General features: G+C 51.6%; 2 protein-coding genes across 9 annotated transcripts in view; both read right to left on the minus strand.

The window, feature by feature from the left end:
* Positions 1–7,494, minus strand: part of LOC122364177 (proton channel OtopLc-like) — a 37,566-nt gene extending 30,072 nt beyond the window's left edge. For 3 of the 6 annotated variants that reach the window (XM_043334344.1, XM_043334334.1, XM_043334325.1), the window contains exon 1: positions 561–850. In XM_043334344.1, the coding sequence (XP_043190279.1) occupies positions 561–805 (245 nt within the window). In that variant the 5' untranslated portion in view covers positions 806–850. Of the gene's footprint in view, positions 1–560; positions 856–7,241 lie in introns of those variants that run through there. The other 3 variants (XM_043334360.1, XM_043334352.1, XM_043334318.1) reach the window with 3 other exon arrangements.
* Positions 7,495–7,911: 417 nt separating this feature from the next.
* LOC122364206 (fibrillin-2-like) overlaps positions 7,912–15,177 on the minus strand; it is a 52,284-nt gene continuing 45,018 nt past the window's right edge. Inside the window, exons 18-24 of one of the 3 annotated variants that reach the window (XR_006253522.1) lie at positions 13,981–14,757; positions 13,508–13,647; positions 13,075–13,177; positions 10,189–11,606; positions 9,752–9,823; positions 9,480–9,567; positions 7,912–9,220 (exon numbers count right to left, since the gene is read on the minus strand). Coding sequence is in view for 2 of the 3 variants with exons in the window: in XM_043334373.1 (XP_043190308.1) it covers positions 9,103–9,220; positions 9,480–9,567; positions 9,752–9,823; positions 10,189–10,374; positions 13,075–13,177; positions 13,508–13,647; positions 13,981–14,757 (1,484 nt within the window). In the remaining variant the exon portion in view is untranslated. The remainder of the gene's footprint in view (positions 9,221–9,479; positions 9,568–9,751; positions 9,824–10,188; positions 11,607–13,074; positions 13,178–13,507; positions 13,648–13,980; positions 14,758–15,177) is intronic. The other 2 variants (XM_043334373.1, XM_043334379.1) reach the window with 2 other exon arrangements.

The following is a 15,177-nucleotide window of genomic DNA, read 5'->3' on the forward strand; positions in this document are numbered from 1 at the left end:
TTATTGTTGATTGAGAGGGGGTGCAAAACCCTACTTTTTTTCTTACTATGCTTGCAAGTCCCAAATTGATTATTTAATTCTAGAAGCCAAAATTAAGCAGGCATTCACGCATTAAGCAGGCTCGCAAATCACGAGTACAAGCAATGACGATACACATATTAATTACCGTGTCATTTTGTGCTATCCTTGAGGGAGTCAGATGAAGATAGGTCAACTCAACACGCAAAAACGTCACCCACTTGAACCGAGATAGGTATACAAGTACTCGAACATGTGACTACCACATCAAGGTGCGACAAGTTACCGATACGTTTCGTCCATCGCCTTTGGAGTGATGCTACAGCCGACTAACAAACATACAGGGGTCGGGAGTCCAAAGGTCGGAAGGTGAGCCTGTAGGACCGTGTCAGTGTAAAGTCGTGGAATCTCCCCTCCCATCTCGGTCTCCCTCCCTCTCTGAATGTTGTCCCTGGTTTTTGTCCGTTTGGGAACAGCACAGATTTATGGTCTGTCCGACGCCCGTGTCCCATCCCTTGCCTCAATAGGCTGGCTCTACTCACGCAAACACGACCTTCTTGATCCTCTTGAGCGCCTCTCCGACACTGCCGTTTGCGTGATGGTGCGCAGACGGCGCGGCCGCGCTCTCGCCCGCCGCCGCTGTCGGCGTGTGGCTCAGCTTCCTGTGTAGGAACAGCGCCGGCAGCGAGGTCTTCCTGCGGCCCGGGTGTTGGATGCCGACCAGGGGCGACGGCGCCGCGCTGGCTGGCGTCAGGCGCGCCACCTCGTCCGGCCGCGACGGCTCCATAGCGCGTGCTGACGGGTCAGGGCGCCGGTCCCAACTGCCGCCGCCGCGCCGCCGCTGCTGCCGCTGCCCTCCCTCCGCCGTCGGCGGCGCCGGCAGACTCTCATCAGCTGACGGGCGCACGTGACAGAGGGTGGCCGGCCCCATCTCAGTCCGACGGTGACCCCAGAGAGACCGGCACACGGCGACAACGGTTACACGTGTTCCAACGCACGGTAGCAGACTAACCCGAATATGCCAGCGGCGAAATGTGACGGGAATGACCGCAGAATGCAGATACAGGCGCCTGGTCGGGGACGTGCTTATTCGTACAATTAATAACCGTTTGAAGTTTCCGCGAAGTGATATTGGTATAAGAAGGCTCACCTATCCTATTTGAAGACTGTGGGACAGCTACCTTCTGGTATCCTACATGATAGTCGATCAGCGTCCAGCGAATCTCAATGCCGAGATTATATCTTAGGTGTCGTTTTAGGCGCAGTGTGGATCAGATGCCCCCGGTTGCAGATGCTTGGAGTCTAAAAGGAACATAATTGAAATACCCAAGGAAACTACGCCATCCACCACGAAGCTGAACACACTGCCAGTACTAGCCACAATGAGAGGGCAGGCAGCCGTCCAAGCTGATTTTTGGGTGTTCATCTCTTTCCAACTGCGCTGCAATAATGTCAACCGTCTCCTCGCCGCGGCAGAAGGCCGAAGGTTGGAAGCCGGCCGCCGGATGGACCCCTTAGCTGTTTCGCCCCTTATTGAGCTAGAGCCTCGCAAAATAGCCAGCGTGTGTGTCATTATGGAACGCAGATTTTCTACCGATTTTAACCCTCGCCCATGTAGGGGGGGGGGTTGGTGCAACCCCCCCTGAGGTTTTTCGAAAATAGTGCAAAAACGGCGGCGCGCAGCGCCACCAAATTTTGGGTACCTTATGGGGCAAACCTTGCGCATCTTTTGATAAAAAAAAATTTGACCGGGTCATGTCAGGTCACGGAGTTATGACGTCACAAAGGGAACAGCCTCCGGCCGGATTTTCACAAACTGAGTGCCAACACCCGAGGTTTCCTGCCGGTGGTACGGACATCGGTTGATGGATCGTGATGAAACTTCCCATGCATGTTGGGGCAAGTATTGGCTATCATATGGTATAAGAAACTTGACCGGGTCAGGTCAGGTCACGGAGCTATGACGTCACAAGAGGAACAGCGTCCGGTACTATTTTTGAAAAGCGCCCGAACCACTATTTTGCTAATTCTTGTCACCTCGATGGGAATATGCAGCAATATTAGCTTCTATAGGGAGCAAATGGACCTCCCAAATCCAAAAATACAATCAGATTTCAAAAATTTAAATTTTGATTTTTCGAATTTCTGCCGCCGACTGTGACCTTGCCGACTTCCGGCGCTCCCAACGCGCCATTTTTAGAGCTAGGGAAACGAAATACATACCAAACGATAGAGAATTGATCAAGGAACACGATAGTGAAGGTTTCAAGTCGATATCTCCTACCGTTTTGCCGCAATCGCCGCGGAAAGTTGAAAAAGTCTATTTTTCCGAAAAATTTGACCTTTGACCGGTCAAAAGTAGGTCAAATGTTGACCTAGGACCAAAAAATATACAACCAATCGCGAGATCTCGTTGAGAGCAATCCGTTGGTCTTTTCCGCTAAGCTCTACGACGCTCCGTTTTCAAACGCCAAGGGGGGGGGGGTCGCACCAACCCCCCCCCCCCTGCATGGGCGAAGGTGGCAGATCGCCGTTTACGGGCGAGGGTTAAGGTCTCAGGTCAACCAGTGACCTCTGAGGTCAGGTCAAGTGCCTCATGGCACAGGTTCGGTTTTTGGTAACTAACTTTGCCAAAAATGGTCGCAGAGCGGCAAACTTGGCATGCCATCGTGTTTTCCTGGCTCAGACACGTCGAATGGTATGCTTTTTGTTTCGGTGAGGTCAACTTAAGGTGCGCTGACCTCGGGTCAAGGTCAGGCAGACGTCAGAGCCACTCAGGCCACGAAGTTCGTTGAAAGAAGTCATATCGCATACCCACCTATCGTTCGATTCGGCATGTCTTGCCCAGTTCACCAGTGGCTTTTTCGATTCGCTATGGCCGTTTTCACGACGGCTAGGGTAACTGTGGGGAAAACGCACCCCTGGGTTAAACGCCTCCCCTAAAAAAATCGTAGATCTTATCGACGGATAGGTGTTTTATCCTGCCTTTCAGAACAGTCAGCTGCTTGTTTACGTAGTTCTCTATTTCCGGTTCTGCGTCTTGAGGAGCAGCGTGGGTAGGTGCTGATGTTGGTTTTGGGTGCTGTTTTTGTTGTTTTTACAGAAGATTCCTAAGCTTTTGATGCCCTCTTTATATCACAAAACTTGCTATTGTGCACATCACTCAAAACTGCGTTTTATTGTCATTCTTTTGAATTTATTATGCTGCGGCGATAGTGGCGCGTTTTTTGTCAATATTTTGTTGACCAGAAACGGAGTGGATGGGGAAAGACGCCTACTCGATGCATGGGGCAAGACCAGGGGGGTACGCTCCGGCTGTTAAGCATTATGAAAAATGGTGACAGACGTTTGTGGAGGATTGTCGACGAACTCTTGTTCCGTGAGCAGTACTTACACGCTAGCGGAAAATTCACCAATCAGCGCTCGGCGGTACTCGACGCTGATTGGTCCGACGCTCGTGACGAAATTGCGGGGGACCGCAGTTATTCTCTATGGACCCGAATAGGCTTTTGGATTTCGGAGGGGTTTCTTTAAAATTATATGCTGTTTCGAGCTGTTTTCGAGTTGAAATATATTTCATATGACTGTTACCTATATAATGGCACCATAAAATCATGATTTTGATAAATATTACCGATGAAATATCGGCCGAAAAGACATGCTGTCATGGTACGGACTAGTGGTGTCAATTACGGAAAATCGGAATACCGATACCAAACCAAATACCAACCAAAACCGTGGGGAAATACCGAAACCAAACCAACTTGGGAAAACGAGGCAAAACCAACTTTTTACCGATTTCTTAGTCTCTTATACATTAGTGAGGGTTCACGATACCAACAAAATACCAAACACATTACGATTGAAATACCAAATACCAAGTTGGTATCGGTTTGGTATCGGTATACTAAAAAGTTGGTATCCGATTGACATCTCTAGTACGGACTGCCCTGCGGCTGATGTGGGGTCCCTAATGCCAGCGTATGGTAATAATGGGGTGACGAAGGGTTATTGGAGACTCTTAGAGCCCCATCAGCATTCAGCATAGGGTCATCAGAGGCCGGGAACGTCCATCAGGGGTCTGAGTAGGCCTGTCATAGGGGCATACATGACACATCATGGCCCATGGGTCAATGTAGATCCATGGGGCCGTTGAAGGGCCAGCATTGTTCAGCGTGGGCTCGCAATTACCTCTGATGGGCATATGCCGTGCCCCGATGGACTAACGCTGGCCCCTGATGAACCATCACCAGCCCCTGATAGGTCTACAAAGCCCACTGCTGGGTCTAAATTGGTCACTGATATGCCCAAATGGGCCACTGAGAAACCCGTACAACATCCCCTGACTGCACCTGCTGGACCGGTGCCGTCCTCTCATGGGCCCACCACAGCTCTTGAATGACCTTTTCAAGTCCCTTGAAGTGCCTTTATTGGCCTAAATGGCCCCTGATTGGCTTATGTGGTCCCTATTGGTCCTATATGGCCCCCATGAGCCCTCAACGTCCCTAGACGGCCTTACATTATATGTCACTGGGCCCTGTTGGGTCAGCACCGGCCCCTGATAGGCTTGCACTGGACCCACCGGGCCTATACCGACCCATGAAGGGCCTATGTCGAGCCCTCATGGGCCTCCGATGACCACACGCCGGCATGTGTGGCCCCATCAGCAGTGGTCCGTCTATCCCATGTACTTACGGTCTTTTTGGTCGATGTGACACCGGTAGTATATAGAAATGTTATGATTAAATGTCGTTATTACACAGTCAAAAGTCACAGAAAGAATATCCAAGCTCAAAAATGGCCTCAAACCCAACAAAAACTGGTACAAATCCCCTTCAAAAGCCGTAAGTCTATTAAACGCCATAGGGGAATAGCTGCAGTCCCCCGCAATTTCGTCACGAGCATCGGGCCAATCAGCGTTGAGTATTGCCGAACGCCGATTGGTCGATTTCCGCTAGCCTGTAAATGCTGCTTGCGGATATAGTTTTGAACAAAAGAGGGTCGCGGCTACTAATTATCGCTTGTCACCACTTTTTCGTCGGGAGCGTTCTACCTGGTTTATATAGCCTTGGGCAAGACGCCCCCAGTTTTCTGAAAGGGGGGCGTTTTGCACGGTGGTGAGAGTGCAGGGTAGCGCCGTGTAGGTCGGGGCAGAAAAGGCCTCTCCCTGTCCTTTTTTGCTGATATATCCTAAACGACTGCAGATATCGTCACCAAACTTTCAGGACTCCTCCGGGCATCCATTTTACACATTGTAACAACATTTTATTCCAAAGGCTATGATAGTTGACCACAAATGACGTCAGAATGACGTCAAGTTCTGCCACGTTCATCATTTTCTGTTGATGGATGGGGTGGGGGCGCTTTGCACATGGGTGTGGGCGTATTACCCAGGGTGTGGGGCAAAACGCCCTTTTGTAAGGGTATGCGGAAACCTTTTTGGGGGGTTAAATACCAGACGCAAGTGTCTTTTCTTGGTCTCAAAGCGTAGTAAAAAGAATGAGCTACATGATGGTGCCCAAAGGTTTGAGTAATCTGGGTTGGGTTGAGTGTCAGAAGGTTTCGCGCTTAATGGGGGCGTTTTTGACCTATTCACCCTATCTGGTACACATTTGGTGCACATCTGGTGCAGATTAGGTGCAGATTTGGTCAAATTAGGTTCAGTGTGTCTCTTCGTAGCTATCAGCTAGGGTTGCACTAATTGCTTATATGCCTGCTTTGTCATATTATCAGAGAGTATCATCGATCAAAACACTGAAATAAAATCATAAAATCAAGATATTTGATGTAAAAGAGATTAGGTGCAGATTCGGTCAGATTAGAAGCACTCGCCGCGGATAGTCCGTCGTGAAAACGGCTTATAGCTCTTGACCTTAGGTGACATAACGAAAAAACCTGATATATCTATAGACTATAATTATAATTTGTGAGACCTCTGGAGGATACTAGGTCCCGTACCTAAGTTTCATCTCCCTGTGATAGCTCATCTGGCACCGAGAGCAATGAGCATTGCAAAGTTGCGACATCTGAAGACCGTGTGGAGGTTCTTTTATGACGTCGTATTTATCGTGGGTCAGTGACATGACCTGACCGTCACCTGAAAATGCGGTTGGTGTCACAATATCTGGTTTGAATCAAAGGTCAGGTATGCCAAGTTTCTTAGTTCTCTATCACCAGCGTGTTCCGAGCTATCACAAAAACAGCGGGCGGCCTCCTCGGCCGGCGTCGGCGATGGTTAATTTTAAGCTCAACTTAGGGTCTTGAGCTCGGGTCAAGGTCAGCAGTAGCACACGGCCTCTCAGGTGACGAAGCTGGTTATAGGAGGTCATATTATATCATTCGATTCGGCAGGCGTTCTTGAATCCATTGGTGGCTTTCCCGACCCGCTAATTCAATTTGAATGGCCTCTTACATTCGGGTGTTGACCTTGACCTGGGGTCGATTATGACAATAAGTTCGTGAGCACGCAAAAAAGGCATAAAGGTGCGCACTGCACGTGTTGTAGTTTTGAGTGCGTTACCTGAGCCACCTGAGCCATGATCAGCTGCGGCTGATCTGACTCTGACGCTACAGTTACAATGGAAATGAAGGTGCAGCTGGAATCAACATGAGGATGCAGCCGCGATAAGGATAATGAAAGTATACTTGAAGTAGGACTGATGGTCGTACCCGTGACTGAAAAAAAAAAACTGTGGGTGCAGTTCGGGCCGGCTCACCGCTCCGATATTATTTTCCCGTCCTCAGGACAGTCAAATCCTTCTCTTCGACGCCGAAAGCTCCCTGAATCTGGGTAGGCGGTCCTCTACCTCCGACGAGAGTAACTCCTCTGGAGTAGGCTCACGTGCGATGGGGTGAAAATTAGCGGGGCCGGTTGGCTTGTCCCTGAGACCTCAGCCTCGTCGGGCCACCATGGCGTGCTCGCCCAGACTAATGCCTTTCCTGATTTCTATCATCCCTCCGCTCTGAAATGGTCTCGTTGAGCGAAAGGACCTAACACTGCAAACCAAGCAAACAAAATTGGACCGGCTGAAGGTCACGCTGGTGATGAGGCTCGCAGCTGCTTTGACTGACTGACCGACAGGATTGGAGATATCTCGTCTGCCGTAACTGACCTGCCGAAATGCCTGAGGGTTGCAGCTAGTCATGACTGGGCTGAAAATATCTCGGGAATAAGGCTGACAATAGTGGCTGTACTGGATTGAGAAGACAGCTGCTGGACTGACCTGCCGACGGGGCTGGGACGGCTGCCGGGGACGCGGTGACGGCGCTGGGCCACTCTCCATCCTCCATCTGCCGAGATGGTGTACACTCGCGGGCAGCACACCTTCTGCTGCCGGGGGGCTCTCCTCGGTCTGCGAGCCGCTCGTCGCAAAATCACATCTCCCGGCACACAGTGGAGCTGGGCGGCCCATCCGACCAGCGGCGGTCCCCGCTTCCCTACACTATCAGCCTCCATGGGGCCCGCTGAGCGTGTGTCTGCGCTGCTCGGAGCCGCCGCCGGCGGCGGTCGTACCGCGCCGGGTCGCGGGTCAGCGGTCAGCAGCATGTCGCCACACTCCTGTCACCGGGCTCGACCCGCGGCAGGGGCCAGCCGCAACCGGAGAGAGCGAGGCACGAGCTGGCTCGGTCCGGTGACTGGTACACTCAGATCGGCGCGTGGTGGCTCACGAATCGCCGGACGTTGTATTTCCTTCAATACATACCTACGCCTTTGTCCATATTTGCTTCCCTGGTATAATTACTGGCATTGCTGGACAAATTAATGTAATTGAAACAGAGGTGAAACCACATAGAGGTCTCAATAGTTGAGAAGTTACACTTGCTAATATTGTAACAGTGTTCATTTCATGTCACATTTCATCGGATGTCATTTCAGAGGCAGAGACAAAAATGTAATGTTTAAAAAGTCCTTTTGATGTATTTCTGCAAATGCCACATAGTAAGACGATAATAAGTGAACATATATATTATACATGTAGACTGTCACCAGTCATCACACAAATATCAGGGCAATTAGAAGAATGACGTATTAAAAATCTTTACATTGCCCGTTACAGAAAATATCAAAGTTAATATCGCCTAAAAGCTGCCCAAATTGGACGAACATGTTATTGACATTGCGAACACGTAAAAGCACAATAATCGACACTTAGCACTGCTACGCGACGCTCAAGGGCCTGTTGCAACAATGACACTTATGCAGGCTACAAGTATTTCGAGGGCCTGTATCAGTCTCGCGCGGCCTCTGAGGGTCACTATCTGTCCAATCGACTTCTAAGACCCTGCCGACCTCTCGTGGCTTGTGGCTATTCATCGGCCACTGGGATTCGCGCCAGTCTCGTTGAGTTACGAGCGAATGGCCAGTGCGACAATATCGTGCCGTACCCACGAGACATACTCGCAGGAGTCGCTTCCTACCCACGAGACAAGCTCGCGGACATCGCTCCTACCCACGAGACAAGCTCGCGAGAATAGCTCCTACCCACGAGACAAGCTCGCAGACATCGCCTCCTACCCACGAGACAAGCTCGCAGACACCACGACTTGTCAATACTAACGCGCACCGTCATTCTCACATGCAAATATTGACGGTGAAAAAGTGTAACATCGTTTATCTTTGCGAGTCGCGCAGCACTGACCTCACTGGGCCAAAAAAGGGCCCGGGAAGACCACAGACCGACAGGTGCAAGGGAGTGACCCAGTGACCTGCGGGTCGACGACGCTTCACAGTGCACAGTATCCACTTCCAGTCCACCCAGTCTACATGGGAGGGCGGGTGGAGTGCACTCAGTAACACTGTGAGTTGAATGCGTTCTGGCAGTGAGTATCGCGACGTGAGCGACATCGGCTCGTTACACTGAAGGCACATAGAGCTGCCTCTACACTGGCATCAGTCCATCGTACACTGCTCGCTCCAATCCAGCGCCGCCTGCACGGAATCTCCCGGTCGCCGGAATCTCCACTAGGGGCCTCTCAGGAGTGTATAGCCTGACTGCCCAGCGTCGAGCACTAGCTCAGGGAGCTGGGTAAGCTTTCCGGCCTGACCGAGGCAGCCGGTTGACCCGCCGCAGCGTGGCCAGCACCTTATCCCGGTAGTAGGCCTCCTTGTACAAAGGGAGGGACGTCCGAGCGACAGAGGAGCGTCGAGTCGGCGCCGCCCTCCAGCGTGGTCTGACCCGGTGGACACGGCTTGCACGCTGCCCTGGAAACGACGCAGCGGCAACGAGCGGTTACATCAGTGCGTGCTATGACAGGGACGAGAAACATCACATGACTCCCATAATTCGGTAGCCTGTTCGAGGACTGGATACCAATACAAACCACTATGGGATTACGATCCCAGATTTTTATACTTTACCACACATCAAGGCCATAGCCCTAGCCAGCCTTTGCTGGTAAGCGAAGGTTATTTAAATTCCAGCGGTAAAAAGTGAAAATGTCGGTCAGGATAGATGACTTACTGAGCAAATTCCTCCTGGTATGTTGCGATTGGACAGTGTACGCAGGACTGACTGCCTCCTTCACCGTACATCCCGGGGGGACATCCCACTGAAACGACATTTCGGTGTCAACACTTTAAGACTGTATGTGAGTCAGTCGGTAATCAGTAAGAGCTTGAATTTGGGGGGATGGCATCGTAAGACAGTCTATTTGAAATGAAAGTGATGGATTATCACAACTAGCTAAATATAACTTAATTTGACGTGTAACACTCCGCAATGATGTTACTTACCGCATACATCTGTAAAGCCTTGCCGTATTTCGAAGCCGGGCAGACAACTAGCTGTCTTTGTGGTAACATGAGCTGAGGAAACAATCAAATAATCACAAACATCATACGGGCACAGCATCAATAACACCACACTTAACAGCTCAAGAATTCATATGAGAACCGGCAAAATGTGGGCCCATGGTAAACCAACCATTACATTGGACTGGGCTTACTTAGATGGGATCAAGCCGGATCCTCCCTAAAAGTCTCGACTAAAGGCATTTTATTAGCTGCTGATTCAGCTATTTTACATGTAAGCATTGCAAAAGTAGCTCAATAGATCACTCTGGATTTATTCTACGTTTAATTTAAATCAAGTTTCCATAGCAAAGACGTCTCCTAACTGCTTTCTCTGGAAGCCAGAGGTGACAAGCCCACCCGAGTTGTTGCGTACTCACGTGCACAGACGGGGAACTCGTCTCTGGGCGACCAGGCGCGTCCGAAGCCGCACATGAAAATGGCGGAGGCGGGCGGTGTAAAGAAGCGCCGCCCGGTGCGGCAGGCCGGCTGGCAGAGGCGGCCGCCCAGCCACGCCATACAGATGACGTCGCCACCGGTCAGCGGCGGCGGCGAGCAGTCGCCGCCTGCGCCGAGCCATGCAGAGAGCAGCAGCCAAACCGGCTCAGCCACAGCCACAGCCACAGCCAGCCGCGGAGACAGAGAGAAGCAGGCAGAGTGGCACCCACCCACAGACACCGGCCGAAGCGGCGAGACAGGCGGGGAGGGAGGCACGGGCAGGGAAACACGCAGAGAGGGGCTCCGGAGTGGAGGTGTGAGGTTCCAGAGCAGAGGGTGTCAGGCCCCGGAGGTGTCAAGTCCAGGGGCAGAGTGTGCTAGGTTCTAGGGAAGGGAGTACGTGTAAGGTTCTAGGATTGTGGAGCAGTCAAAGAAGAGGAATGATGGCCATTAGCTGTCGGGTGGATCAGAGCAAGGCTCGGCTATTGGCGAAAGGGATTCAATATTTAGGGTCACTCAGGTGCACTGGGACGGCAGCAGGCAGGGGTAACACAGAATAAAAGCCACGGTAGGGTTCATGAAAGAAACAGGGAAAAACTCAGCACCGTACTATGTATCCAGTTTGAAGATACCCTGTGTTCGGCAATGCCAGAGCGAAGGCAAAAGCACCGACTGGCGTCTTGGAAGCCAGGGCGACAATCCTGGCTTCTAATGTCTTCTAATGGAGCGCTCGATTTCGAGCCCATTACCCTAACGCTATCACCTGTGCTCGCCTTTTAGGTTAGATTTGATATGCTGATTGTGTGCAGCTCTACAAGCACGGAAAGCCATGTAAAGCTCTCTTTCTGAACAATATTGTATCAATGAAAACTATGCCATTGCGATATCGGCATGCATCGGCTAGAGCGCATATCACAACTCTGAACTCTGTGTTACATTTTTACGTATATATTTACGTTATTACGCATATTATGACTTAAAATATGCCAGAAGTCCCTGCAGGCTATTTACAAAATGCGCCCATAAATTGCATAAAAAGACCATTTACAGCTGAGTGTTTCCATGTTTCACGCAAATACACCAACAAACACATAAATGCAGCCAGCTGACACACAACAAAGCAACACGCAACAACACCGAAGCCCCAACACAGGGGTCGCCGACCACCTCTGGATTGTCCCAAAGGCCTCAGGGGACTCGCGGAGGGCAGGACTCGGGGGGGGGGGGGCAGCACGGGCAGCAGAGGGCCACAATCGCTTCCAGCGTGGTCCGACAGGCGCGCCGTCGGATAACAACACAAACAAGCCAGTCTAATCAAAGCGTGGGATGAACCGCAGCCAGCGAGAGCGCCGTTGGACCGCTGCAAACACACGGGTCAAGGGTCACGGGTCACCGGTCACAGGTCACCAGACAGGTCACCAACTACTCCCGGGGCATGCTCTGAGACCCTGAGGCCGTCACCAATCGTCTACCCGGTCCGGCAGGCAGTACCCGTGTAGTGACTACTCTAACTGTCTAATGTGTCTGTCTACTGTCAAGCTGATGTGATAGAGCCAGTTAGCGGCGTCCCAGGAAACCCGTGGCAGAAATGTAGGTGCCAGCACTAGAGAGATCTACCAGAGGTGGCGCTAGTGTGCGGTCGCCGCGCAGGGAGCTCCTGGACTAGCATTGACCTGAGTCCTGCTCGGTATAGCAGCTGGACATCGCCAAGGAGTATCACCTATCCGTGCTTCTATCCTCAGGATACTGAAATCCTTTTCCTCCAAGCCGCAACCCCCCTCCGGGCTGGATAGGCAACTTTATCTCATGCGGGCTGCTCCCTTGGAGCGGCACCGCTGCTCCTGAGGGAGCGCACCCCGTAGCCGGGTGCAGTGAGTGCCTTGGGGCTGGGTGGCCTGTCCTCTGGACGGGCTCAGCACCGGCGACTCACTAGGGTGCCTGCCCAGACCAATGTCTCCCCCTAATTCCTATCATCCTTCCGGCTCTGCAATGGTCTTGTCGACCGAAAGGGCCTAACCCAACAAAACAAACAAACAAACCAAGGAGTATACGGAATTACGCAACATGAATTGTGTCTGTTCAGCACGTTCTGATAGGTATTTGCTATCGAAATAAAGCATTTTCAGCTTTATCGGCAGTGCGTAGCCAGTGAGGCTCAGTCTCCGTTATAATGGAAGAAAATTATTTCACGACTCATCGCCAACAGCTGCTGGAAGGTCTCGCGCCACCGAGCAGGACTCAGGGTTCATTGTACGTCACGTCACGACGTTTAAACATGGCTTAAAATGATCCACAGTACCTATCAATCAAACAATAAAGCCAGTAATCGAACTTAAAAATAACTGAAGAAAACTTAAGCCGTTTAATATACGCAAGGAAAATAGAAATACCGAAACATGCATCCAATTCAATGTTATCTGTAGTTATCTTTAACCCCAGAATGTAAAAGAATGATTTATGTATACGCATGGCCTTATGAAAGAACAAAATAAAACAGATTCGTGTAAAAAGGGAGGGAAACGCGATAGATGTAAATAAGTCAAAACGCTCCCAGCAAAGGGAACAAAACAAGGCAAGACAGAACACTCCAGACTTATCCTCTGACTTCTATCGGACCTAATGTACCAGAGAGCCGACCTTACCGTTACCATCCCACGAATATGTCCCCACGGGTATAGTCTTCCGGATCTGGACCCCATGGATTTTAACTACAGTACGGTTTTAGACTGATTCTCCCCTAGCCATGGATAGAATCCCACTCAGCCCAGAGGTCCCAGGGTGATAACTCGGCGGGTCCCCCTCAGGCCGGTACCGCCCACCCCACTCACGGGTCACGTTAATCGTGAAGGAGCAGTTGGCTCTGTTTCGCGCCTTGTCCAGCGCTATGTAGAAGGCGCGGTGTTTGCCGGCTGGCAGGCGGGCGTTGGGCCGCTGAAAAAGGTCACGGAGGTCAGATGGAGCCTGGAGGGACGGTCACAGTGAAAAATAAGAGGGAGGTCACGGAGATCTCACAGGACAACAGTTCATCAGGGTCAAATAAGCGTATAATGAAGCTCCAGTAAAGTGAATATTTACAAAGTGCGTGGATAATTGCAGAGTAGACTTCAGATTGAGAGCACATCAGATTACTAGTGACGTCAGACGGTCTCGTGACCACAAACTGAAAGGACTTCAGACTGCCCGGTGGCGTCAGACTGCTGGCTCGTGACTGCAGACTGTGGGTGACTGTAGACTGTCCTTGACTGCAGTCTGAACCCTCACCAGTGACTGCCAGGTGTTGACCACTCCGACATTATCGGTGAAGACGGGCTCCTCCCAGGTGACTAGGGCGTCCAGCTCTCCCTCCTCCAGCATCACGTTCAGCGAGCGGGGACAGCCGTGGACACGGGGACGCTCCGTGTCTGGGGAGGGGTGCAAGCGATCAGGGATGTTACGAGACTCAGCAGCGTCCTCTCTCGACTGGTTGTACACACATGGAACGAACATGGACCGCAAAAGAACAGAGACGAGTTATACGGAACAAACAGGCTGAACAAATAAATAAGTCAGACGCATGAGCTCACTAGGTCAAACCTGTAGTCTAACAGCATATAAGAAAATGCACCATCAGCTGCACTAAAAAGAATTTTCGTTTAGCTAATTTCTGTAAGCAGACAAAGTGTCCATGAGCATGAGACACGAGTCTCTGCTCGTCAACAGCACCGAGCCCCGGTGTCGTTGGTCTGGCTACTCACCGACGATCTGGACGTTGAAGGAGCACTTGGCCGGTGCGCTGGTGACCGCTGAGTGTGTGACAAAGGTGATCCGATGCTGTCCGGCCGGCAACTGCGCCTGCAGTCGCCGTCCCTGGCCCCTCACCGGCTCTCCATCCACGTAGAGTCGTGTGTGGAGACTGTTACGGGGACGAGGGAAGCGCACCAGACTGGAGTTTCTCCCGGGTTTCAGTTCGACGCGCTGGTCGTCCGGACAGGTGATGATGGGGTCGCCGGTGGACGGCGGACGACTGGAGGTGGCAGAGGGCCTTCTGCGGCCACTGGTCGGGCTAGTTACCGACTCGGCGGCCGGTCTACGCCGACTGTCTCTGCTGCTGTCCCTACCATTGCTGCGATCGGTGCCTCTGTTGCTGTTTCTACTGCGATCGATATCACCTCTGCTGCTGCCGGAGCTGCGATCGCTGTTTCCTCTGCGGCTACTGCGATCGCTGTCTTTGTTGTTATTGCTGCTGCTGCTGCCGCTACCACGGCCTCTGCCGCTGCTGCTGCGATCTCTTCCTCTGCTTCTGTCTCTGCTGCTACTGCTACTGCTAGTGGTGCTGCTGCTGCCTCTGTTGATGATACTGTTAATGGTGTTCGCACTGCTGCTACTGCTGGAGCTGGTGCTGCTTTTGGTAGCGGTGTCGCGCCGTGGAGCCACAGTCGTCCCCACTCGTCTGGTTCCGTCTTCTGCCGCCGGTGACGGTCGACGTGGCGACGACTCGGTGTTACGTGACCGGTTCCGAGACAGCGAGCCTCCTGGGCCACAGAGGACAAGAGGTGGTTAGATCAGCGTTAGCAACTCTAGTACGCATTTGTTGGCAAGGGAGGGGAGGGAAATGCATCCGCTTCAATTAACCCGCGCCCTGCTGGGGGGGGGGGGTGTTTGAACACCCCCCTTGTGGTTTTTCGCGAATATCTCAAAAACGGCGGCGCGGAGCGCCGCCGTTTTTGGTACACCTTATCATACATCAATTCCACACATGTTGTGAAAATTTCACACCAAGGTCATCCAAGGTCAGGTCACCAGGTCACTTGAAGTGACTTCACCTCATAAAAAGTTTCAATGTCTGTCATAGCTACAGCGAGTGACCGATCGCTTTGAAACTTTCAGCGATTGCTAAGAGCAATAGTATGTACAAAATGTATATCTCAGAATTTTGATGTCGATGACCTAAG

Source organism: Amphibalanus amphitrite, unplaced genomic scaffold (assembly GCF_019059575.1).
Source record: "Amphibalanus amphitrite isolate SeventyFive unplaced genomic scaffold, NRLGWU_Aamphi_draft 000027F_arrow, whole genome shotgun sequence".
Taxonomy (NCBI): Eukaryota; Metazoa; Arthropoda; class Thecostraca; order Balanomorpha; family Balanidae; genus Amphibalanus; species Amphibalanus amphitrite.